The following is a 27,890-nucleotide window of genomic DNA, read 5'->3' as shown; positions in this document are numbered from 1 at the left end:
CTTGTCACTATGATATAGATTCTTGATATTACCAAAGAATTCATCTTAATTAAGACTCTTGAAAAATATCCTCTCTTAGGAATGACATTATAGAGTATAATTTCCAAATAAGACACATATGATGAAAATCACATAGTAAAGCAAATTTAAAACTTGGATTCTAGGAGATTAAATAGACTGAATTACTAAGGGACATTTCCCACAGCTTTGCTTTGTCAGGTATCCAAAATACCTGACAAAAACAACTTAGAAGAGGAAAACTTCAATTTAATTCATGGTTTTAGTCCCCATTGCTCTGGGCTTGAGGTGAAGCAGAACACCATGGTGAAGAGCATAGTGGAGGAGCACTGGTTACTTCTTGGTGGCTGGCAAGCAGACAGAAATGGGACGGAACCACAGGGAAGACGAACCCTTCCAGGGCATGTCCCCAGTATCTGCCTCCTCCAATCAAGTCCCACCTATGTAAAGTTACCACCCAGTTAGTCCATTCAAATTAGGATGATTGGGTTATGGCTCTCATAACCCAATAATTTCACCTCTAAATATTCCTATAAATTAACACAGGAGCTTTTGCACAACACCTCATACCCAAACCATAACACCAGAATTCTAGTGAGTGATTTAAACCAAACTTTAGTAATGTTAACATTATTCCAGGTCAGGGATCACTGGGATTCACTTTCTAAAGTTTTTATTTTATTTTTAGCTGTAGATGGACAAAATATCTTTGTTTTATTTATTTATTGTTTTATATGGTACTGAGGATTGAACCCAGTGCCTCATGCATGCAAGGCAAGCGCTCAACCACTGAGCTACAACCCCAGCCCTGGGGTTCACTTTTGATTAGTGGAAACTACAAATATTAAATTAATTAAATGCCAAACATTTTCTGTAATATTATTGCCTCTACTGCAGTGATTTGCATTTTCAAGGCAGTCTGTAAGAAGTAGATGATCCAAGATGGGCTCAGTGGCACACACCTGTAATCCTAGTAGCTCAGGAGGCTGAGGCAGGAGGATTATGAGTTCAAAGTCAGCTTCAGAAATTTAGCAAGGCCCTAAGTAACTCAGCAAGACCCTGTTTCTAGATAAAATATAAAAAAAGGCACTTTCAGATAAATGGATGGAGTTAGAGAAGATAATGCTAAGTTAAGTTAGCCAATCCCCCAAAAAACAAATGCTGAATGTTTCTCTGATATAAGGAGGCTGATTCATAGTGGGGTAGGGAGAGAGAGCATGGGAAGAATATATGAACTCTAGATAGGGCAGAGGGGTTGTAGGGGAAGGGAGGGGACATGGGGTTAGAAATGATGGTGGAATGTGATGGTCATTATTATCTAAAGTACATGTATGAATCCATGTGAATATACTTTGTATATAACCAGAGATATGACAAATTGTGCTCTATATGTATAATAAGAATTGTAATGCATTCCACTGTCATATATAAATAAAAAAATTAAAGCAAAAAAAGGGGGATTGGGGAGGATGCTAAGTGGTTAGGCAATCCTGGGTTCCACTCCTAGTTCCCTCCCCCAAAATACATAATCCAATCAGGCACACACCTGTAATCCCAGAAAACTCAGGAGGCTAAGGCAGGAGGATCACAGGTTCAAGGCTATCCTGGGAAATATATGGAGACACTGTCTCAAAATAAAGAATAAAAAAGGAACTGGGGGTGTAGCTAATGGCAGTGTATTCCTGGGTTCCAAGAAAAGAAAAAACGGAAAAAAAGTGGATGATTCAAAGGAACAAATTAATGTTTAAATCACAGGCATTAAATGTAGGCCCCAGTTGAAACTAGTTTAATCAATGTGTAATCCTTTTGTTGGGATGAGATATTGTTTTATATCTACTGAAGCCACTGAAGACCAACTGACAAAAAAAAAAAAGACACTTCTCATTTTATGCTACAAGAATCAATTAGCACAATTCTTTCATCACACAAAATAACCTTAAGTTCTGCTTCTCTACTCCTCACTTTCATTTGACCCAGAGATCATCTCTCATCTTTTTCCCCAAAGAAGAAACAAAAGAGGTTACACCTTAAGCTGTGGATATTTTTCCTGAGGGGCTTTAAATAATTTTCTATGAGGCCCATCTTGTAGCACAAATTAAACTCTACAAAAGTTGCAGTAAATTTTATTTGGATTTTTTTTAAAAATGTAGGCCCTAGAAGTTTCTATTATTGGTGAGAAAATGGTGTGATAAAAGCTTCTAGCTTTTGAGCTTTGTAAATAGGGTCCAAGTTTGGATTACTGCTCTATTGCTTACTAGCTGTGTGTCCTTAGGCAAGTTACTTAATGTCATTGACCTCCTTGTTTGTTGAATGGGAACAGTGGACTTAGAAGATGCTAAATTTTGTAAATCAACTGTGGCTTATGTTTTTGGTAAACTAATTGCTAAAAGTTAATATACCAGTAAACAAATTGTCCTGTTGGAATCTAATGGTTGATTTTTCAGGAAATGGAAGAACTATTCATATCATGAGTTAAGATGTAAAAATGCTCAGTGGATCTTTGGAAAGTGCATATTTGAAGAACATCCACACGATAGGATTCCCAAAGATATCCATGTCCTAATCCCTGGAATCTCTGAATATGTTAGGATATACGGCAAAGGACAGTTAAGTTTTCTGAAGTAATTAGGTTGCTAATCAGCTAATTCTAGAATAGAGACACTATTTTGGATTATCTGGGTAGATCAAACATGATTGTGAGGATCCCTCAAAGTGGAATAGAGGGTCAGAGGAGGATATATCTAGAGAGATGCAATGTTTTTTTTTTCTTTGAAGATGGAGGAAGGGAATCCAAGTCGAAAAATATGAGTAGCATCTAGAAGCTGGAAACAAGAAGGAAACAGAGTCTCTTCTACACTTTAGGAAGGAATGCAACTCTGCTAACCTCATGATTTTAGCTCAGTGTGACCTGTGTCAGACTTTTATTCTTACAGAACTATAATACATTTGTATCATCTAAGGCACTGAGTATGTGGTAATTTGTTACAGCAGCAGTAGAAAACTAATACAATATTTATGAACATCAGAGTGTCCAGACTTGTTATTTGCTTTCTATGGTGAAGCAAAAAAAAAAAAAAAGGAAACTGAACTTGGAATCTGAAGAATGAAGGTGGCATTCCAATTCTGCTCTTTAAAAGCTATATGGCTTTAAATAATTCACAATTCCTCTCTGTGTTTGTTTACCATGTGGCAGCACCTATTTCACAGAGTTGTTAGAAATAACAAATGAGATAATGGGTGTGTAGATGTTTTATTAACTACAATGCATCCTACACATGTAAGTAATTATTATTTATTATTTACAGTGCCTAATATATAGTTGGTATGTATGAAATTTTTGCTTGGCGAAATCAATTATTTTTGACAGTCCTTAGGATATGAAAATGTGATTGCAAAACATGTATTAGGTATGTTGAGGAGAGAAAGAAACATATATGATATCTGTTTCTAAACTTATTCTGATTAAGAAAATAACATTCACAAGATTTAAACAAGAACTTAAAATTTATACAAGACAATAATAATACAAGAGAAGTCACAAGGTTATATATGATTAAGTACTAAGGGGGGCTGGGGTTGTGGCTCAGCAGTAGAGCACTTGCCTTGCATGTGTGAGACCCAGGGTTCGATCCTCAGCACCATATAAAAATAAATAAGTGAAATAAAGGTATTGTGTCCAAGTATCAAAAAAAAAAGTACTAAGGAAGTGAAATAAACAATGTACATTCTGAGTTTAGGTATGGAATGAATGATAAGTATGGACTAGAATAGTCAAAGGAGGCTTCTAAAAGGAAAATCTTCAGCATGATTTTGGAGGGTGTGGATAGACAGAGAATAATTACTACCATTACCCCCACAAACATTGTTTTTCTCCACAAATTCCAGGACTCACATTTTTCATTTAAGACACTGGCAGGCAGTTCCAATGTTTCAAATTGTGCTCATTTTGTCCCCCTCAGTGATATTTTTCCTTTTTAAAAAAAATAGTTTCAAATGTGCAGGAAAGTTATAACAACAGTACAGAGAGGCTGCCTTCCTTCCTGAACAACTTGAGAATATATTGCCAATATGATGTCAGGTTACCCTAAAATCCTCAAAAATCAGGACTTTTTTTTCTTTGTGTGCGCGCACATGCTGGGGATCAAACCCAGGACCTAAACAGGTTAGGTATGCAATTGACCATTGAGCTACATTCCCAGCCCCAAATCAGGAAACTAACATTGATTCATTACTATCAAGTAATCCACAGAACTCTTTAGTTAATTGTCCTGATAATGCCATTTATAGTTATGCACTTAGTTATCAGGTCTCATTAGTCTTTATTCAGAACAGTTTCTTAGTCTTTCTTTGACTTTCATCACTTTGCTACTTTTAAAGATTATTGGTGGGCTATTTTATATAATGTCCCTCATTTTGGGTTAGTCTGTTTCCTCTTGATTAGATTCAAGTTGTACATTTTGGGTAGGAATAGCACAGAACTGATGCTGGATTTTTCTTCATTGTATACTGTTAACTGATAACAATTGCAATTTGTTCCTTAGTAATAATGTTATTGTGCTCACAAATGGTGTTTGTCAGGTTTTCCCATTATAAAAATTTTCTTTGTTTCTTCTTTTTAAAAAATTTTTGATTTGTTATATATGACAACAGAATGCATTACAATTCATATTACACATAGAGAGCACAATTTTTTACATCTCTGGTAAAGATGTCATAGAGTCACATCCTTTGTGGCATGTCTTCTTTTTAAAAATTTTTTTTTTTTTGTAGTTGGACACAATACCTTTATTTTATTTATTTATTTTTATGTGGTGCTGAGGATTGAATCCAGCACCTTGCGCATGCTAGGCGAGTGCTCTAGTCGGACACTTGCACCATCAGCCCTCACGGTCACCTCCTTACATTGTTCGTGTCCTGACACATCATTGTGTTGCTCCTACCCAGAGGTCCTGGCTTGCTTAGTCCACCTAAGTAAGTGATTTTGTTTATTTATTAATTATTATTATTATTAGCTATATAGGGATGGAACCCGAGCCTTATACGTGCTAGGCAAGTGCTTTACCACTGAGCTACATCCCCATCTCAGTAAGTGGCTTTTAGACCTAATAATTCAGAAAGGAAGGATGATTGTTGGAATATTAGATACTTACTTTTTTTCTGTATTTTTATTGATGCATTATAACCATACAGAATGGTGGGATTCATTGCTACACATTGGTACATGCCCAGGACATAACAATATGATTTAAGCCAGATACTTTCTTAGTGATAGTGATAAACTGTCCTCTTGGGATATATTAGTTATGACATTTGTTACTTTGTAATTAAAGATTAGATTAGGAATTAACCACATCGGGTTACTGATAGGCAACACATAAGAGATGAAAGAATATAATCTTTGACTCAGAAACATAGTTTGCAATTCTGGTAGCTTCATTTTTTTTTTATTTTGTACAAGATATTTAACTTCTCTGTAAACTAGTGAGTGTCAGATTCAGATTTTTGTGAAGATTAAATGAGTCAATGAAAGTAAAATGCTTGGCACAAAGTATGATAGTTACTCAGGAAACAGAAACTACCACCTGGGCTTGGTTTCAGGATGTGTGAAATTTAAACAAACAGTAAAAGCAAATATCTTATTTACTTATTTCCAAGAAAGCAAGACCCCTCACACTACCTATCCCTCAGTCACAGCATTGACTTTTTATCATATTTCAAAAGGAGAACAGAGGCTGAGGACTATCAGACAAAAACTCTTTTAAATTCCTGCTGCTACACTGGGAGTGTAGCTCAATGGTAGTGCACTTACCTAGCATGTTCAGGGGGCCCTGAGTCTAAAAACCTAAGCACAGTGGTACATGCTTGTAATCCCAGCAATGTGGGAAGCTAAGGCAAGTTTGAGGTCAACCTGGGAACCTTAGCAAAATCCTATCATAAAATCAAATAAAAAGGCTAGGGGTGGAGCTTGGTGATAGAGTACCCTGGGTTCAATCCCCACTACTTGGGGGTTGGGGGGCTAGGTGTGGTGGCACATACCTATAATCCTGGTGGCTTGGGAGACAGGCAGTAAGATCACAAGTTCAAAGCCAGCCTCAGCAATTTAGTGAGGCCCTGTCTCAAAATAAAATATAAAAAGGGCTGGGAATGTAGCTCAGTGGTAAAGTGCCCTGGGGTTCAATCTCCAGTAACAAAGTAAATAAATAAATTCTAGTTGCTTCCTTCTTCCTAATACTAGTTAAATTTTTTGCTACCTCTGTACCTATCTCTGCCTATATCTTCTTTCCATGTCCAATGATAAAGGTGTTCATCTCAAATTTAAAGCTATACACACTCAATTGGTCTTGAAACTTCAATTGTCCTCCCTTTCTGTATCATTCAACAAGTATTTATTGAATATTCAATATATACCAGGCATGATTTTTGATTCTAGCCATATGGTCGGAAATAAGACAAATAAATACCAACTCTGCATGGACTGATAATATAGACAGTACATAGTCAAAAAGCCGATACACAAATAAATAATATAATTTCAAATAATGAATACTTTTTTGGATAACAGAAGACACTTCTTGAGAATGACATTTGAACTGTTGTATGACTCATGAGGAGCCAGCAATGCAAAATTTAAAGGAAGAATATTCCAGGCCAAGAGGCAGAGATAACGGCCCTAAAAAAGAAAATATCCTGATGTGTTAGAGTAAGAAAGTCATTGTGACTGGGCATAATGGTGCTCCCCTGTAATCCCAGCCAGCTTTAGCAACTTAATGAGCCCTGTCTTAAAATAAAAAGTAAAAAGGACTTGGGACTAGCTCAGTGGTAAAGTGCTCCTGGTTTCAATCCTCAGTAACCAAAACAAACACAAACAAACAAACAAATAAATAAAATACTCAGCTAGCCAGTCAGTGTGTTCCAGGTATGCTGGCACAGGCCTATAATCCCAGCTATTGGGGAGACTGAGGCAGGAGGATTACAAATTTCAGACCAGCCTGAGCAATTTAGAAAAACTATATCTCAAAATAAAAATTTAAAAAAGGACTGGGGATGTAGTCAGTGGCAGTGTGCCCCTGGGGTTCAATCCCCAGTACCAGGAGGAAAAAAAAAAAAAAAAGAGGAGCCATTGATGAATTTTAAAAAGAATAGTAACATAATCTGAATTATATATTATAAACATAATTTTTGTGTCTTCACATTTTCCTTTCTAGACAGAGTCTTAAAATGCATATCTTTAAACCAGAAGAGGGGCACTGGTTATAGAATAATCTTTCATTTGGCATAATTTTTAAAGCAATTCCTAATTTATCTTAAGGTCTAAGCACTAAATTCCTCCTATAACCATGTTCATAATATAGGAGAAAACTGTTTTTATAATCTCATAAATCACTTTGTATATTACATAAACAAAGCTCCATGAAAATAGGCCTATTTCTTGACCTAGATACAAAACTGCAAAAGGTGGATAACAATCAGTGGGTGGGACCCATAATAGCTAGAGCTCCAAAGGTATAATTTCTTAGAGCGTGGGCCACAGACAGTATCTTGAAAATAATAATTCTGTTGTTACCTACCTCCTCTTTGCCTTTTCACCTACATTTAGTAATTTCCTCACCCACCCCAGGTTTATGATGATCTCAAGTTTCCCAGAGTGTGTTCTAAAATTGAAACACTAGTCACAAAATGGCCTTAGTGTTCATTTCTTTCAAAAGTGTAACAGGCATTTAAGAGGAGTCATAAAATATTACAATGAATCACAGATGCGGGAATTTTAGGTACTAGAAAAAGGAAGATAATTCTGGGCTTTAAGCTAAATGGGCTCATGCCACACCAGATGTATTGAGTTCTACATCTACTCAACGTAGAACCAACACTCCATCATACTTTTGACTTTTCCTAACTCTCAAAATATAAAGGCGAATAATGGGGTTAAGAATAACTTACCTTTGAGTTTTTAGGAGTAAAGCTCAGATTTGTTTCTCTGGTAGGTAGACAGCTATCACAATGACTAAAATTAAAATAATTTTCAGAGGTAGGCATCAAACATAGAAATTAGATGTTTTTATTTTTCATGATTTCTGAACTTCATCAGAATAATAGGGAGCAAAGGGTCACTACCTAATGAGAAGGAAATCTATGAGGTAAGCTGGGAGGGAGTATAGGATGCTAATGATGGAGTGGAAATGGAAAAAAAAAAAGCATTTATATACTGTAAGAAAGACTAGATAAACAGGATTAAAATTATAATCCTGTGATCTTTAACTTTATTATTTATTTATTTTAGCTCAATTTCTTATAAATGGAAGTAGCTTGACTTAATGTTTCCTCCAGGAAATACTTTTTATAATAACTATGAGTATTCAAATGAGGTATGGGATTGGGGTTGTGTCTCAGAGGTAGAGCACTTGCCTTGCACACGTGAGGCACTGGGTTCGATCCTCAGCACCACGTAAAAATAAATAAACAAAATAAAGTTATTGTCTCCTTTTACAACTAAAAAAACATTTAAAAAAGAACAAATGAGGTGTGGCAACTTTTAAAATTATTTTCAATGGGAAAATAATACTTTTGGTTTGAAAGTCCTGGTTATGCCATAGGTCATTTGTGAGCTTCATCTCCATTGCTAGATATTTATTTTTGTATCTAAAGGACCCAAACTAAAGTACTTCTGTGATGCCTTATCAATTTTCATATTTGATACATTTAATCTGAAATTCTGACATCTGCTATGGGCTCGAAATTATACTCAGCCCAGCATCAGAGAATTATTTTTTCCTTGGACATCACATTCTGCTTTTTCTCTTACCAATATGGCAGTCTCTTTTGTGAGTTCTTCCTCTTCACAGCTTGGTCCTAGGGCCCTTTTCTCTTTTTACTTCGTAATTTCAATGGGGGTTGAGGTGGTCTTATTCAGTAGGTTTTGGTTACAACTTAGAAACTGACAAACCACAACATTTTGATCTCCAATTTAGGTCTCTTTTTTGAACTCAACCTGACTCAAAGTCCAAAACTGAGCCAATACTCTTCTCCTAAAATGCTTGCCTTTCAGAAACTCTGAAAATTACTGGGATTATCATCTATCCAACCAGAAAATCAGCTAGAAAGTTATGCCTACACTACTCTCTTCTTTATTCCCCCACATCAAATCAACCACTAATAAACCTGTCAATTCTACCTCCTAAATACACAACTTATACACAACTTATCTATCTCCACCATCATTCCCCAAACTCAAGTTATTTTTTATTGCCTATATTATTTAGTAGCCTCTCAACTTCTTCCTCTTCCTTTTCTTTTTTGAGTCAAGTCTCTCTCTGTTTCCCTGGCTGGCCCATAATTCTGGGTTCAAGCAATCTTCCTACCTCTGCCTCTTGATTAGTTGGAACTTTAGGCACAGATCACATACCTGGCTCTGCTCCCTCTTTTCTCATTTACAGACTTTCCCTGGCCCTTCACCATCCAATTTATTTTTCACACATCAACCACAGTGATCTACTTGGAAAACATTTGTGATCATGACTTCTCTTCATTTGTTCAGTCATTATTTACTGAATAAATACTACAGAGTTTCAGAAACCATTCAAAGAGCTGGGAATCCAATGATACAAAAAAAAAATACACAAATAGTGACTTACTCTTAGGTTTCCTATGATTTTTTTTTTGCCACTCATCTCTTTCCCTTTTGCTCCCAGATTATTGTAATATAGCCATACTGACCAGATTATCAAAAGCTTTTTGACAAACCCATTCCTACACATTCCTGCACCATTCCTATATATTTTTCAAATGTTAGCTTAAATTTCCTTCTTTAGAGAACTATTTGGCCAGGATATGTGTCTTTATCTCCTTCTGGAACTATTCACAATCAAAAGAACTAGAAAATTTCTTGTTCATCACTCTATTCCCAGCTGGATTTGTTGGTGGAATGAATACATAGAATGAATACATGGAATGCCACACTATAGGATGTTGCCATATTTTGAATCTGGTGACTTGTAAAATTCAGGTTTTTTTTTTTTTTTTTTTGTACTTATTGAATTGTAGTGATAGAATCTATGGGGGCTTAACCACGGAGCCTCAAACCCGGCCTTTTTTGTTATGTTTTGATACAGGGCCTCACTAATTTGATGAGGCTGGCTTTGAACTTGTGATACTCTGGCCTCAGCCTCCTAAACCGCTAGGATTACAGGCTTGTGCCACCACGCCCCACTCAGAGATCTTTTTAAAGCAAAATTCTAAGAGCTGGAAATGTAGCTTTGCGGTAGGGCGCTTGGCTGAGCATGTGTTAAGCTGCAGATTCAATCTCTAGTACTGCAAAGTAAAAAATAAAGGGAAAACTAGTAGGTCACACTTAAAAGATGTAAATTCTGTTTTTTAGTAAGGAAAATCTAATTGCTAGCTGTACTTGGATGATTTCTCACTTCTGGCATTATTGCTTTGGAGAGAAAAATAATTCTTAATACAATATAGACAATGTCGCTGCAGGTATTTACTCAATAGCAAACATTTAACGATTTACTATGTTTTGGGAAGCCATGCTAGAGACTGGAGATACAAAGAAAAAAACCTGCTCCGAAGGAGGGCAGTCTAGTAAAGCTGCTTATTTAAAAAGCTGATAGGTTCTTGAAAACCGGGATCGTTGAACAATACTTTTCAATATTCCTCATCTTTTGCCCCAGTTCAGGTTTCATCCTTTCCTGCCTGAACCTTCCACACCTGTCCTCCCCAACTCCTTATCCTCCTATCCTGTATTCTTCATAGCATTTATTACTTTTTGAATACACCATTTTTTTTTTCAGGGCTTTATCCCATGCCTGGAGCTCAGAAGAGGCCTAGAAAAACTTAGATATAATAACCCACAGTACATATCCCTGCTTCAAGTCTTTCTCCATTCATTCATGTTCATTTTTATATGTGCTAGTATCATCGGAACCTGTCAGTATCTTATTGTCAGCTATGTTTTTTTAAATTGTGTCTATACTTAAGTCACATTTTAGCTTGCCCATCAAAGGCTACTGCAAGCAGAAAAAACTTAAAAGCAGCTCGCCGACACATCGTAGTTGTTCAGTAAAAGTTGGGTGAACTTAAAGGTAAGATAACTGTGGACCCTAGTCTGTGGCGGAGCTAAAAAATGTCCAGACCGATCTTTCAATCACTTTCATAAGGTTTGTAGGCGAAAGGCAAGAGCACTTGACAGTAAAGCGGCGGAAACGCTCAATTGCTATTTCCGGCGCTTGACTCCCACTCTGGGGGCAGCGTCCACCTCCCGGGCGTAGGAAAAGACTTCCGGCCTTCTGCTTTTTGTTATATGCTGAGTCACGGCCAAACGTTCGGCCTCGAGTTTGAGAGGCAGAGTTCACAAAATATGACGCGAACGGGAGAAGACTTTGTAATTCAATCTATCCGCTTTCGCTTCACAGTTTTCTCACTAGGGGAATATTTTTCTGAGACGCGGAGCAGTACTTACTGCCTTAAAGCCGCTGCCGAGTACGTCATAAACGCAGCGCAGGCGCCCTTTTCCCGTCGTCCTCCGCGTCACTCGGGCCTCCTGTCTGTCGCCCCGCCCACATTAGGCTTCGAAATGCTCTCTGGGTGCTCCGAGAATCCAGCCGGGTCCCTTTGGTTCCTTTCCTTCCCTGTTACCATTGGTTGTTCCTATGAGCGTGACTGCCTTCTTGTCTCGTGATTGGCTCACGTCAGTAGCGTCACCGCGTCCAGAGGGGCGGGGGATGAGGGAAGTCAGCGTGAGAGAGACCGAGTTGGGGGAGGGGTTCAGGCCTGTCCTCCCCTGCGGCTGCGGCAGCACCAGCGCCGGCCGCGGCCGCCGCCTCTGGAACGCGGAGGAGGAGGAGGAGCGGCTGGAGTAGGAGGAGGGGGTGGGCCCTGGGGAGCGGGATGCCCATCGCTACGGCTTGGTGGTGAATGCTGAGGAGAGTCGCGGTTGCTGCAGTCTGTGCCACCGGGAGGAAGTTGTGTGAGGCCGGGCGGGAGCTCGCGGCGCTGTGGAGAATCGGAGCGCGGGGTCGGTGTGAAGACTCTACCAGACCTTTTCCTACTGTGACCATGCCCGGAAGGAACAAGGCGAAGTCCACCTGCAGCTGCCCTGAACTGCAACCCAATGGACAGGATTTGGGCGAGAGCGGCCGGGTTGCCCGTCTAGGAGCGGATGAATCCGAGGAGGAGGGACGGAGGGGGTCTCTCAGTAATGCCGGAGACCCTGAGATCATCAAGTCTCCCAGCGACCCCAAGCAATACCGGTGAGGGAGGAGGTTTGATGGGGAGAACAGGGTGCGGGCCTGTGTTGGCGCCGCCGTCACTTCTTTCTCTCTCTGTCTCTGTGTGAGAGTGTGTGTGTGTATGTGTGTGTCTGTCTCTCTGTCTCCCTCCCTCCCTCCCTCCCTCCCTCCCTCCCTCCCTCCCTCCCTCCCTCTTGTATCTCTTTCTCGGGGTAACAGGGCATACTTCTCCCGGCAAGGGCTTCCTTGAGTGGAGGGGGCAAGGGCAATTAGGGCCTGCGGGGTGGTATCACCTGGGTAAGTGAGAAATCTTAGGTTCCATAGCGAATCAGCGTGTCAGAATGGAAAGAGCTGTTTGAGTAATTTTGACGTTCACTAAAGCAAGAATGGAGGAAGGCGGGTTGGGCGGTAAGGGGGTTTTGGTGCTCTGTTGGGAGGAAAGATGGATAGAGTTGGAGAATCTTAATTTTGGAGGAGAGGATAGTTAAGGGGAGATACCGCTAACCAGAAACATTTGAGAGGTGAGTGAGAGGTAAAAGTAGGGGGCAAAAGTTATAAGAGGATGGGTTGGCTTCAGTAAAGAACTTTGCATCATAGTTGGCCTAAGATGAAATGACTGACTTTTTTCCCATGGGTCGTTCTTCAGAACTAGAATCATTGGGAGACCTCTTCCAAAAATACATTGGAGAGTTACTTGTTCCTCAGTTGATTGAGAGGTAGTCTTCTAATCCTGAAATTCTCTACTTTTGGTTTATGCAGAGCCCTCTAAACATCTCTAATAAATGGTGACTTAATCTCTATTTCCTTTAGAGCTAGTTTATTTCATAGAATATCATGACTGTGATGTATTTTAAAGAGTTCATATTGTCCAACACCTTCGTTTTACAGGTTGAGGACATTGAGACCCAGAGAGTTTGCTTCTTGCTCAGAATGACACAGCTAAATGATATCAGACTGGTATGAAAATCCAGGCCATCTGACACCAAATCCATTGTGCACCATTTGCTGGTTTTTTAAAAAATAAAGTTTTTACTCATGTTGAGTTGAAAGCTGAAAGATTCTAGGTCCAAATTTGTTACAGGGTTAGAGCAGGAGCAGGAAAGAAGCCTAGAGTTAACATTTCACCACCCCCATTTCACAGGTGACTGAAACTGAGGTGTAGAAAGATATGACTTAGCCCCAAGATTAAGACCAGTCCATTTTCTCTTTTCACTCCAGGTCTGGAGATTAATCACATACAATTCTCTGTATTATTTTTTCCCAGGCTGCCATCCTTTAAGATGTACAAGATTTTGTCTTTTTCTCATGAAATATGTGCTTGTATTAGTAATATGTAAATGAGTAATTTGAAAGCTTGATAAAAGTTGCTTAGTTTTTGTCTTTCAGGTTAAAATTTCAATAATGGCTTCAGGGTTTTCTTCCCTACCTATATAAGGTTACATAATAATAGCTAATGTTAATGGAATAGAAACAGTGTGTCAGACTCTGTTGTAACTGCTTTAGGTATATTATTTAATAACCTTATGTTCCACAAATTGATTTGATAAATAATATTAAATCCTACTATGTGCCAGGTACCAGGCCAACTTAAATCTTTTTTGATACTTGGTCAGATACAATGCAGTACACAACATTTTATTCTGGGTGACATACAAAGATGTTAAGACATTCCCTTCTTTCAGGGAGCTTACAATGTAGTAGAGAAATACAGACACATAAAATTAGGTCACTTAAAAGTTTTATAGAAGCCATAATGGAAACATGTGCTAGGTAGACCAGGGAATGAAGTAAGGAGTGATAAATTCCAAATGGAGAGAGAAGCAAGACTTAAAAGAGGAGATAAGACTTAACAGGTGAACTTTCAATAAATTATTTCCCTTCTGTTTCTATGTGACCTTTAAATCATTGTCTTTCTTAGTGTTTCAGTTTTCATATTTTAAAATGAAGTTTGATTACAACAACTTTTCAATAACTTTGCCTTTCAAAAGAGCCCATCTATCCACTTTACCTCTTTTACACACTAGAGTGTCAATTAGACTTTTAAAGAAAAGATTCTGTTACTTTGAAGGTAGAAGGTCTCAGGATAAGTGATCTCTAAAGATTTATACAAATTACAGGTAAATTCTGCAATATTTTGTAACCAAAAATACATGAGGCATCTGCAGACTAGAGAGCTAAATTATCCTAAGAGTTGCTCAGATATTATCTATGTGAAGCCTTTTCCGGCAGAATTAATTCCCGTTTCCATTGCATTTTTGTAGAACTTTGTACATTATCCATTATAGTACACAACTATCATAATTATATGCCTTTTGAATGTGTAAATAAGCACCAGAGGAGGACCTGTTTAAAGGAACATTATGGTAAAATAATGCCTTGAAAGATTTACCAGTCTGTATTTATTAAGTAATAGCCTGCAGAATTTTACTCTTCTATTTATATAATTTGTATTCACCTTTTTTGAAATGTTGACTGTGTATCTCCAGGACACTTGTTATGTTTTTTAGGGAGCTGAATAAATGTCGGGTAAGTGTTAATTCTCTTTTCTTCTGGAAGGATTAAGGAACTCCAGGTTGTGAACCATTACTCCAGTTTTTTTTGGTTTAGAGTGGAAATTCAGGATTAGTAGTAGACATTCTAAATACTAAATTATTTTAATCATAAAGTGCACTTAATGTTAGGAAGTTTGGATTGACTAAAATAAGTATAAAACACTTTCCGTGTTTAATCTGTCTGTAAAATGACCTGTATTTCTGTGGTGGAAGGGAGAAAAACAAATGAACAGGTATGTAAGCTCCTGGAGGGCAAGTCTTTCTATTTTAAAATTTGGTCAGACTGTTACAAGTTAGGAGATGGTTATTTTAATAAATTCTCAACATACTAAATGGAATCATGAATACATGCTGAATAAGGTACTGCCTATTTCTGAGAATTTATTGTTTACTATTATATGTTGATGAACACAAAGAGGAGCACAGTTCAAGTGAGCAGAACAACTGCATTGAGAACATTAATATCTTCTGATTTCAGTAATGGGGTGGTTCACTTCTGAGCAGAAACTGTAGGTAAATCTAAGGTATTGACAGCTTACATCAGGAAATAAAAGAACATTTTCTTTTGTATTGGATGGGAAGAATATAGGTTTATCTATTGATCTTTTCAATAAAACCCTTGGAATAATTATGTTTCATTTTCATTTGTGTACATATACACATTAATGATGTTATCATAGAATCTTAGAGTTATCATTGAATCTTTACAAAGAAATCATTATATATTTGACATTTATATAAATTCTAGGAGCTTGGCAACATTCACCTCCTTTGTCTGAAACCCGAATGCAAGTCTTTTGCATCCCTTTAGTTTTAGAGAAGCAAGCTAGGGATAGTTATGAAATTCAAGCTCATTTAACAATATGAATACTTTTAAGGTTGAAATACATTCAGTCTTCTGAATACTAATATGACTTCAATAAATATCTTTTGACTCATTCCTTAGACTAATTTCTTTAAATGAGGGCTGTTGTGTTGTTAAGAGTAGAAAGAATTATATTGTTTCTGTGTTTTAAAAAAAAAAAAAAACTTCTTTTTTTAAATAAGGTTACCATTAAAAAGCTCTCTGCTTTTGAAGATGATGATGGTGAGTCTTCTTTCTGCCTTCAAGGAACAGTGGTATCTGCAGTGATAGAATCAGGGAGCAGATAATGAAACTGAAATGTATTGTTAATTCTGATAGTTGTTAGGGAGATACACACACACACATATATGTTTATAAAGTCATTTTTGTATCTGGTTTCCTGTCTAGTAGTTTTGTGACTTTGAGCAAGCTAACTCATCTCTTCAATGCTTGGACACAGGAGAGGAACCCATAAAGAGTTGAAATTGAAAGGAATCATTCAGGAAGCAAAAAGAAATTAAATGGCAATGGCCTTGAAGCCAGTAGAGGGAGAATACTTGAATCAAGGGGTGATAATAGTTATATAATACTAAGAGGTTAAGTAGTTTATGTTAAAAACGGTTCTTTTTAGGGGCTGGGGTTGTGGGTCAATGATAGAATGCTTACTTAGCATATATGAGGCACTGGGTTTGATTCTCAGCACAGCATATAAATAAATAAAGGCCCATTGACAAATAAAAAATATTTAAAAAAAACAGAACCCAAGAAATTATTCCTGGTGAAAGCAGCTTTAAAAGAATGGTATAAAGGCAGAAGCTAGATTGTAGTGAGATAAGGAATGGATGGAAAACATGAACTTTTAGAGTGTGAAGTAGACATTTTTCAGGTTTGATTTTAAAGTGAAAAGGGATAGTTTTTTCATGGTGGAATAAATATAGCGTGTTTATTGCCTGAGGAACAAAAGCACTGATAGGAGAAGTTGAAGATAAAGAAGATAGTAGATGGAACATTGACTTTCCATAGTAGTGAGGTGATAGGATCAAGAATATATATGGAGGGATTGGTTTTAGAAGGAAGAGAAAATCTTGAAGGGTTGGTGGAACTTGCCTGTAATCCCAGCTACTTGGGGAGGTTGGGGCAGGAAGATTACAAGTTCCAAGTCAGGTTTGGTAATTTAGTGAGACCCTGTCTGGGTTTAATCTTAAGTACTGAAGTGGGGGGTGGGGGAAGGAAAGTAGTGGGAGGTATGGAAGTTGTGGAAATTTGAAAAAGCTTATGTAGAGAAGTATAATGTGGGGTATACTTGGTAAATACCTTGAAAGACTATGGGTTCCTGAGCATGAAAATGACATAAGTAATAAAGTGGGTGTGGTGGTGTGCACCTGTAATTCCAGTGTTCTTAAAATTAATCTGAAGATAGAAGCTTGGATTCATCGAATCCTCCAAGTATGGCTTAAGATACAATTATTGCGTGTTGAAGGGTGTGCACTTACAAATAGCACTATGGTACTAGTCTTTCTTTAATTGAAATGTTCCCCCTTTTTTTTCTTTCCCCTTATTAACTCAATTTAACAAATGCTTACTAGGTTAAAAACACTTGAGTATGGAGATGATGTCCATTTTATTCATTCAGCACATTGTAGGTTCTCAAATATAGTTTGTAAAATATATAAATGCACAAATGATTACATGTCACGCATATTCTTGGAACTCTTAAGGATATTTTGCTAGAAATTTTTAGACTTAATTTGTATTCTGGCGAGGTTTTGAAAATAATGACCTGGGCTGGAATGTAGCTCAGTAGTAGAGCACTTGCCTCGAACATGTGAGGCACTGGGTTCAATCTCAGCCCCACATAAAAGAAAGTAAATAAAATAAAGGTATTGTGTCTGTCTGCAATTAAATATATGTGTGTGTGCGTGTTTGTGTGTATAAAATGACTAATAAAGGAAATTATTTAAAAAATAAGAAAAAGAATGACCTGATTTTTCAGAGTAAACAAGTACAAATAGGCAAGTTATAAAAGAAGAAAAAGAAATTATACCAATGATAATAACACACACAGTTATACTCTAGTGTATTAATTCATATGTAGGCTTGTACTTGGCACAAAGCAAGCCCTTAAATGTTAGCTACTTTTTTTTTTTGTAATTGTCAGTGAACCTTTATTTATTTATATGTGGTGCTGAGAATTGAATCCAGTGCCTCACGCATTCTAGGCAAGCCCTCTACCATTGAGCCACAACCCCAGCCTGTTAGTTACTATTGTTATGTTTACACTTATTAAATGTTTGTATAAGGCTATTTAAAAAATTTTTTTACTTGTAGATGGACTTAATACCTTTATTTTGTTTATTTTTATGTGGTACTGAGGATTGAACCCAGTGCTTCGCTTAAGCTAGGCAAGAGCTCCATCACTGAGCCACAACCCCAGCCCTATGTAAGACTATTCTTGGCTGCATTTTTTTGTAACAATTTTATTTTCTGTTGGTTGTATAAAATTAAGTTATGAGCTGGGGATGTAACTCAGTGTTGGAGTGCTTCCCTAGCATGTACAAGGTTCTGAATTTAATCAACTCAGTGCCATGCACAATCAAAAGTAAGTTATGAGCTGGGTGTGGTGGTGTGCACCTGTAATTCCAGCAACTTGGGATGCTGAGGCAGGAGGACTGCAAGTTTGAGGCCAGCCTCAATAATTTAGTGAGACCCTAAGCAATTTAATAAAAAGGGCCCCTGGATTCAATCCGTAGTACAAAGAAAAAAGTTTTAATAGTTTTACAATGAAAAGAATATATAACTATATTTAAAGATAGGTACTTATTATTTAAAAAAGAAGAAAAAGAATGACCTGGTACTTTATGTATTGACACAGAAAAGCATGTAATAATGTTTTGTTGAATGACAATGGCAGAACAAAATATATTGTGCAATTTAGTTTTTAAAAGGAAGAAAGTCCATAAAAAAACAACACCCTCATAAGTTTCATGTAGACTTAACTACTACATAATTTTAATATTTTATTTCCTATGCATTTTTAATTGATATATACTTGGGCCAGGGGTAGGGGCAGGGAGGGATGTAGTTTGATTATAGAGCATGTGTTTTGCATGGATGAGGCACTGGGTTTGATCCCCAACACTGCAAAAATAAACAAAAATATGTAATTTACATAGTTTGAAATGTTATTTAACAATGTTATGGACATTTTCTTATTAGATGTTTTATAATATATTTTATTTCTGACATAATTATTACTGTTTTACTGGATCTTAAGATTGTTAAATTTTCATTATCAGGCTGGGGTTGTGGCTCAGCGGTAGAGCGCTCGCCTAGCACGTGTGATGCACTGGGTTCGATCCTCAGCACCACATAAAAACAAAATAAAGGTATTGTGTACAACTAAAAAAATAAATATTAAAAAAAATTTATTATCTCAAATGACTGTTTATTCCCAAATGTATTCTGTGGGTGTGGACCCAGTGGTTTTTTTTTTTTTTTTTTTTGGTACTAGAGGCACTTAACTTTGAGCTACATTCCCAGCCTACCTGCCCCCCCTTTTTTAAAAAAATACTTTTTTAAAAAATATATTTAATGCTGAGTATCCAACCCAGTGCCTCATGTGTGCTAAGCAAGAGCTATACCACTGAGCTACAACCCCAGGCCCCAGCCCTAGCCCTTTTGTTTTTTTTATTTTGAGACAGGGTCTCACTAATTTGCTTAAAATTGCTAAGTTGCTTGGCAATTACTAAGTTGCTTAATTGCTAAGTTGCTGAGGCTGGCTTTGAATTTGAGATCCTCCTGTCTCATTCTGTTTACAGGCGTGCACAACCACGCCTAGCTTGGGCCCAGTCTGTGTTTGATAGATATATATGGAAACCCCTAGTGATGTAATATGCTTCGAGGATATTCTCTAGTTGTAAGACCTGGCAGACAAAAACATAATGTATTATGGGACTTCCACACTGATAGAGGATTTTATTCATATAGTTTGTTAAAATGAAACCAAACATTAAGGCTGTCCAAATCAAAGGAAATTTAGTAGATTATAGTATATTTTTAGTTTTCCATGGTTAGGCCAGAATTGCACTGTTTTTTTAAAAAAATATTTATTTTTATGTAGTGCTGAGGATTGAACCCAGTGCCTCACACATGTAAAGCAAGTGCTCTACCACTAAACTACAACCTTAGCCCCAGAATTGCACTGTTTTTTTAGAAGGGTTGGAAGCCAACTATAGTTTGGCAAGTTCACTCATTCTCCAGGTAGGCTTTTTGACAGATTCTATATTTTTTATTACCACCGCCAACAATAATATACCAGAAAAAGCTCATATTTGTTGAGTCCATTCTGTGTACCAGGTACTGTTCTAAGGAGTTTACATAGATTATCTCATTTGTTCTTCATACTAATATTAGGGGGTACTGAATTACATGAAAGCTTAAATGCTATTCTATGAAAATACATTACTGAGTAGTAATTAGAATGGATTTTTTCATTTGGTTCTTTTATAAGCAAGGTAAACAGATAAGGTCGAAGGTACTATTTTTGGCTCTTAACTTTCTGGCTTCACCTTCATCTTCTGTTATACTGTTTTGGTTGGCACATTTTCTTGTTTTTGGTTATGTTTGACTTGTGTACTCCTCTGTGAATCACTTCTGACACTTTTCATTCAGTCTTGGCCTTCTAGCATTAATTGAGTAACAATTTTGTATGTCCCTGTAACCATATTTTTCAAGCTATTTTATATTTTTGTGATTTTTACTTTTACCTTTATTCTGAAAATTTTGAAGTGGGGAGGGACTTTGTCTTTTTGAGCGTTTGTGTACCTTCTCTTCTGTTGTTAATAAATGAACTGTTTATATGCCTAAGACCTGTATGTTCATTTGTGCACTGGATTCCATCTCATCTTGCCTTCAATGTTCCATTAATTATTCCAGCAGTTGTTACTTTTCCATTCTATATCATCAGTTTTTACATTTTACTGGATCATTCCCAGGAGCATACAGATATGCTGAAATGGTTTCTATCCTGAGGAGAAAAGCATTTCTTTATTCTATATAGTCCTTGAATTATTTTCTTCCAGCTACTTATTTCCTGTTTCCAGTAAAGCCTATCTTAAAGAGTTGTCTGTACGTTTTTGGAATTTGCAATTTATCTACTTTTATTATTTCTTTTTAAAATTTTTAGTTGTATGTGGACACAATACCTTTATTTTATTTATTTTCATGTGGTACTGAGTATCAAACCCAGTGCCTCACACGTGCTTAGGCAAATGCTTTACCTCTGAGTCACAACCCCAGCCCCTACTCTCATTTCTTGATCTCACTCAGAGTTGTCTTCTGTGATTGTTGTGCCAAAATAACTATGTTCAAGATCACTAATAATCTTTTGTTTCTCTAGTTCTCATGCTATCAGCGTCATGTGACAGAGTGAACTATTCAAGAATGCACAAGAAAATAAACAGTATGTCAAATGGCAATGGAGGAAAAAAAGAACAAAAAAGGTGGCAAACTGAGTGATTGCTAGTTTTATACAGTGTGATATTTAAAGAATTAAAATTGGATAACAGAGCAGGGGTGGACAGGGAAGAGAAGAGGTCTCAGAAATGAGATACTCCAAAATTTAGATGGATGTCTAATAATTTTTATTGGCTTCCAGATCAACACTGTTCTTCCTGCCTTATTAACAGGCCCCTGCTTACTACTTGACCTCCATTGAACTGTCTAAAACTTGTATTCATTTCCATCTTTATCTCCTTTGGCCTCATTGTTATTTAAGGATAAGCTATTTGATGTCTCTCAGGTCATTTTATTCTTGTTTCAGATTAAATTTTTTTTTTCTCTCACAGATTCAGTCGAAGCTCTCTGTAGCTCTGTATATTGCACCCTCAAATTTCCTTCCTTTCTTTTTCAGTGTTAATCATTATCTAAAGTTTGCTAAGTACCATTTTTATCTACATTTTAATACTGGGTATAAACATGCATTTATCTGTAAGCAGTATGTAATTATTTTTGCATGTTTTAAGGCATTATAGAAATAGTATCACATTGGATGTCTCATAACAAGCTTTTTTTTTTTTTAGACATTTTTTAATTTTTATGTGGTGCTGAGGATCGAACCCAGTGCCTCAGGCATGCCACACGAGCGCTACCATTTGAGCCACATCCCCAGCACCAACAAGCTTTTTTTGTTTAACATTGCTTTTGAGATTTATTCATTCTGAGTAATACTGTTTGTGTTAGCTGCTGTTTAATATTTTGTTGGATAAATAGATCATAATTTAGTTACCTGTTTTTCTAATTTTAGTCATTTAGGTTATTCCCAATTTCCACTATATTTTATCTTTTTGATTTTGCTTTTTTTCTCTTTGATTAGTCTATATTAAGTTGTTTCCATGCTTTGGTGGATTATCTGTGACTCTGTGCATACTTTGGGTTTATGTAGAGCATATACCTATAAGTGTAATGATATCAATAAGTAAAATTTCTCATCTTGAAATATATATACTCATACATTATTTACCAATAAGTAAAATTACTCATCTTTGAAGGGTATACTCATTTTGTATACTTATTGAATAGATGTTGCCAAAATGCTCTTCTAATTGGTTGCATTTTTAAAAATATTTATACCATTAGAGCATGAAAATTCCTGCTTCTTTCCATTCTGATTCTTGACATTAGATTTTTTATAAAGATTTCTCCTTTTATGACTCACCTGTTTTTAAATTGGGTTTTTTCATGAATTTGTGTCATCCTTGGCCCAGGGGCCTTGCTAATCTCTATTATCATTTCAATTTTAGTATATGTGCTGCCAAAGTGAGCACAAGATTTTTTTTTATGTTTTGTAACCAGGCATGGTGGTGCGTTCCTATAATCCCAGCTACTTAGGAGGCTGACACAAGAGGATAGGAAAGTTTGAAACCAAGCTGGGCACCTTGAAAATTTTTAGAGGGCTGGGGATGCAGGTCAGTGGTAGAGTACACCTGGGTTTAGTGTTTAGTACTACAGGGGGTAAAAAATAATTCTTTATATATTTTCATACCATTCCTTTGTTGGTTATAGGAATTGCAAGTATATATTCTTTTAAGTCTGTAACATCTTTTCCATTTGCTTATACCCTCTTAAAATTTAATTGGAGTTAGGATATTTACTTTATTATTTTCTTATAAAAGTGTTAGAGTTTTGCTTTTTTATATGTAGGTGGAGACCTAGTTTTATTAATGTTTTAAAAACATATGGACAATCAGTTATCTAAGCATAACTTTAAATAATCTTATTACCCTAGGATTACCATGATTTCTGTAAAAAAAAAAAATCCAGATAGGTTTTCTCATGTGTGAGAGAATCAAGGATATTATGTAGATACTTGTAACAAAACAAATTTCTACTAATTTTTAATGAAAACTTTATGAAGTTCAAAAATAAAGTGCTATTTTGTGAAAATTATGGAATTATTTTTTCTGTGATAACCTTTTGCTTTATTGGGGTTTAAAGTTGTTGTTCCCTATCATCAAAATAGATTGCAAATATTAGTCCATTAATACTGATTTGTAATGATATTTTTTTATATATTTCTTTGAAAGATCTTTCCCTACAGATAGGCACTGCTGACCTCAGTCCTTGAAAATATGACTATAATTGTTATGTCTGTAAGGATAAATGACACTACGGGTTCCGTTATCACGTAGTAGAATCAAATATTTTCTGTAAAGTACTACTGATCAATAAGATGATGAATAACTATAGGCATTAAAACACCTCATGTTTTCAGAGGCTCTCTAAATTTGTTGAATTAAACATTTTTTATACTCCACATATTTTTACCAGCATCAATGGTAATACTTATTAGCAGATTACACTTTAAGCTGTGCTTCCCCCCCCCATTCCCTTTGAATGTAGTTCTCCATATAATACACTATGTAGTTGCTCACATTCTGAGGCTAATTCTCCTTAAATAAATAATAGCATTGGTAACATCTGTTGACATATCAAATGACAAAAATCTTAAAATCATTTGGCTTGCTTTTTTTCTTTAAATTTATAGTTGTAGATGGACAGAATGCCTTTATTTTATTTGTTTATTTTTATGTAGTGCTAGGATCAAACCCAGTGCTAGGTAAGCGCTCTGCCACTGAACTACAGCCTTAGCCTGCCTTGCTTTTTTAATTTGCTATTTATCTTGCCACAATGTCTTCACTATGAGTACTAGTTCTCACAGAAAGGTTAATAGTTTCATGCAGTTATTTCCTGGATGAATTTATTTGCTTGCTGCAAAAATGATCTAACTCCTCATTGGTAAATAGCTTCCGTTTCTTGGTCTACAAATGAACCCTTAGAAACTGCCGTTCACTTTCATGTTTCTGAAGAAATTCTATAGTGATATAACACTTTCTTTTAAATTTTCTAATTATTTCCTGTGACTTGGGAATATTATGATTAGTACTTAGTCTTAGACCTCATCATAACATGACACAATGTTTTGCCATATAGTTTGATGATAAAATCCACACTTCCCTGTGCCTTGAAAGGGACATTTGAATTCTACTTTCATTTCTTTGGACATGATAATTAAGTACTCATTTAAAAGAAGGTTGTAGTACATTGATACATGTGACTCTCAAAATGCTGACCTCAAAATTTATATAAGTGCATTGCTACTATTTGTAGGGTATCAACAGCAGTACAAAGCGTGAGACTGCCACATAAGTTCTCTGTCACAACTACTAAATTCTTCCACTGTAGCATAAAAGCAGCCACACAGCATTCATATAAATAAGTGTGGCTATGTATGTTTCAACAAAACTTTATGAACATTGAAATTTGAGTTTCATGGATCTCAAATTATTTTAAAAACTAAAAGAATTTTCAAAAATGAAAAATGTGGCAGTGGTCTGTAATCCTAGCAAATGAGTGTGAGGCAGGAAAATCACAAGTTGTCTCAGCAACTTAACAAGGGCCTGTCTCAAAATTAGAAAGCGCTGGCATTTATTCAGTGGTAGAAAACCCATGTTCAAATGCCATTATCCAACCACAACAAAAAAAGAAATGTAAAAATAATTGTTAGTATGCTGACTATAAATCATAATTTGACATCCTTTCCCTCCAGTATGCAACTCTGTCATACATATGTTAGGTTTTCTATATATGAATGGATCATTTTTCAAGGCCTTTTAAAAAAATTTTTGGCAGTACTGAGGATTGGACCCGCTGGCATTCTATCACTGAACTGTGTTCACAGCCCTTTTTTAAATTTTGAGAATCTTGCTAAATTGCCAAGGCTGGCCTCAAACTTGAAATCCTGCCTCAGCCTCCCAGGTTGCTGTGATTATAGATCTGCACCACTTCTGGCTGCGGGATCTTTATTATGTTCCATTTTATTGATTTAAAAAATTTTTTTAAATACACAACAGCGGAATGCATTAAATTCTTATTACACATATGGAGCACAATTTTTCATATCTTTGATTATAAAGTATGTTCACGTCAATACATGTCTTTATACATGTACTTTGGGGTTTTTTTGCATTACAATTCTTAATACACATATATACCAAATTTTTCATATCTCTGTTTATATATAAAGTATGTTGACACCCAATTCGAGTCTTGGATAAATGATGTCCATCATATTCCACTATCCTTGCTAATCCCCTGCCCCCTCTCTTTCCCTCCCACCCCTCTTCTCTATCTAGAATTTGTCTAATCCTCCCATGCTCGCCTCCCTACCCCACTATGATTTCTTAAAAATTAATTTTGCAGAAAGGGCTTGTCAAATGTGAATGGACTAAAAAAAGTACTGACTTACTATTTTACTTCATACGAATCTTAAGTTCTAGTTGATTATGTTGCTAAAATCAATAATTAATTTTTATTAACTGGGTATTTTATGATAAAATTTAGATATAACTTCCATCTCCTTTCTAAAATACATCCCAATTTTTTGATAAACTAATAATATTTATAGTTTAAAAAATACTGTTCTTACTGAGACATGTAAATCTACTATAATTATATTTTATTTGTTGAACAACTTTGTTTTCTCCAGAGTTAAATATTGCCTTATTTAAGAAATACTTTTATCAAAATATTCATATAGTATACATTCAGCCTAGGATTTAGTATAATTATAGACTTGTACACCCATCATCACAATTTGGACAATTTTATTACCTCAATAAGAAACCCTGTGCCCCTTGGCTGCCAGGATTGTTGATCCTTCCATCCTGATCATAGTCTAAGGTAACCACAGATCTGTTTTCCATCTCTCCAGATTTCTCTCTTCTGAACATTTCATGTAAATGGAATCAAATTCATGTGATTATTTGTGATTGGATTCTTTACTTAGCATAATGTGTTCAAGGTATGAATATGTCATGTTTTATTTATGCGTTGTTCAGTTGATGGACATTTTTAGCCATTATGAATAATGCTACTATGAACATTGAAGTAAAGAAATTTGTGTGGTTACGTTTTTACTTCTGTTGGGTGTAAAAATAGGAGTAGACCCTATGGTAATTCTGTTTAGCCATTGAGGAGACCTGTCAAACTATTTTCCAAAGTGTGCCATTTTATATTCCTACTGGCAATGTATGAAGATTCCAATTTTTCTATAATCTACCAACATTTATTATCTTATTGATTATAGCCCTCCTAGTGAGTGTGACGTAGTATCTCCTTGTGGTTTTGATACACTTTTTCCTAGAGGCTAATGCTGTTGATCCATCTTTTCATGTGTTTATTGGCCATCATTGTATATATTTTTTTGGGGAAAATGTCTGTTTAAATCCTTCGTCTTTCATTTTTTATTGTGTAGTAATAGTTTTTGGTATGTTCTAGATTCATGTCTCAAATAAATGATTGGCAAAATTTTCTCTTGCTGGTTCTTCTTCTCACTGTCATTTTGATGTCCTTTGAAGCATAAAGTTTTTTATTTTGATGATGTCTGGTTTTTCTTTTGTTGCTTGTGTTTTTTTTTTTTTTTTTTTTTTTTTTAGTACCAGGAATTGACCCAGGGATACTTAAGACTGAGCTGTATCCTCAGTCTTTTATTTTGAGGCAAGGTCTCACTAAGCTGCCTAGGGCCTTGTTATATTGCTGAAGCTGGCTTTGAACTTGCAGTCCTCTTGCCTTAGGCTTTTAAACTGCTGGGATTATAGGTGTGATCCACCATACCCAACACTATTTGCTTGTGCTTTTGGTAAAATTGTTTTATTTTTATTTAGTGTCCTTTGTGATCTAACATTAATTCTGCTACAATTTTCTGCCAGAGCTTTTTTCCTCTTTGATCACCTCAGGCAGTAATGGAATGCGTTTTCTTCAGTCCTAAGAAATTTTCTTGGAGGAAAAGAAAATTTATTTATTTTGCAAATTCTTCCCTTCTATTTTCTTCTGCCACCCCATATCTATCTACCTATCTACATCTACATATCTTTTGGTCATTTGAAACTGTTATACAATATGGTGGATTGCTGGCTCAGCATGGAGGTATTTTGCTATACCACTTCTAATTTCTTCCCTACTTCTTCTATCCACAAAAGGAGTAACATCTGATTAGTGAGAATGGTGGAATGACCTAGAATTTCAACTTATTATGTTAATTTCTCCTCTTTAGGCTATAGGCAGCCAGTATTTTACACGTTTTTAGCAAGTGCAGTAAGCTAACTTGTAGGACAAGCTCCGCTTTTTGGTGGGTATAGTTTACTGTTTTACTGGAAAATTTCAATTCACAGAGTGTTTAGCAAGCCTTTTCAGACTATTACTAAGTCATATTCTTCAATCTAGCTTTTGTCAAAGATAACACTGATGTTTTGATATTTATCTGTTTCTTATGTCTTCTATTTAATTCTAAAATCAAATGGGGAAAACAGGTACTTTTATTTTTTATCTCAGTAAAACATTATTTACCATTTTAAAATACATTTCATTGGCATAAGTATATTTATAATGTTGTACAACCATCAGTACCATCCATCTCTAGAACCTTTCAACTAACCAAACTGAAACTTTGTACCCATTAAATAGTAACTTCCAGCTAGGCATGGTGACATATACCTGTTGTCCCAGCTTCTTGGGTGGCAGAGCAAAGCCATGAGGATAACTTGAGCCCAGGAGTTCGAGGTCAGCCTGGGCAACATAGTGAGACACCCTATCTCTTAAATAAACAAACAAATAACACAGTTTCTCCTTCTTCCCTCCCCCTTTGGCAGCTAACCTTTTATGAATTTTGACTACTGTAGGTAGTGGAAT

At 36.1% G+C, this 27,890-nt stretch overlaps 1 protein-coding gene, 1 long non-coding RNA gene and 1 other non-coding gene across 4 annotated transcripts in view; 1 reads left to right on the top strand and 2 right to left on the bottom strand.

The window, feature by feature from the left end:
- The window catches only part of LOC113178070 (uncharacterized), a 99,992-nt gene extending 88,454 nt beyond the window's left edge, over positions 1–11,538 (bottom strand). Inside the window, exon 1 of the long non-coding RNA XR_003300178.2 lies at positions 11,480–11,538. This is a non-coding gene — a long non-coding RNA (uncharacterized LOC113178070). The remainder of the gene's footprint in view (positions 1–11,479) is intronic.
- Positions 11,539–11,785: 247 nt separating this feature from the next.
- Nrdc (nardilysin convertase) overlaps positions 11,786–27,890 on the top strand; it is an 85,487-nt gene continuing 69,382 nt past the window's right edge. For both annotated transcript variants that reach the window (XM_026381752.2, XM_026381745.2), the window contains exon 1: positions 11,786–12,269. In XM_026381752.2, the coding sequence (XP_026237537.1) occupies positions 11,935–12,269 (335 nt within the window). In that variant the 5' untranslated portion in view covers positions 11,786–11,934. The remainder of the gene's footprint in view (positions 12,270–27,890) is intronic.
- LOC113178431 (U6 spliceosomal RNA) lies at positions 22,365–22,468 on the bottom strand. Its single transcript, XR_003300204.1, has one exon. It is a non-coding gene; the product is annotated as a U6 spliceosomal RNA (small nuclear RNA).

This window comes from Urocitellus parryii, chromosome 11 (assembly GCF_045843805.1).
Source record: "Urocitellus parryii isolate mUroPar1 chromosome 11, mUroPar1.hap1, whole genome shotgun sequence".
NCBI classification, from domain to species: Eukaryota; Metazoa; Chordata; class Mammalia; order Rodentia; family Sciuridae; genus Urocitellus; species Urocitellus parryii.
Note: the sequence above shows the minus strand (reverse complement) of the source record. Positions and strands in the feature narration are given on the sequence as shown.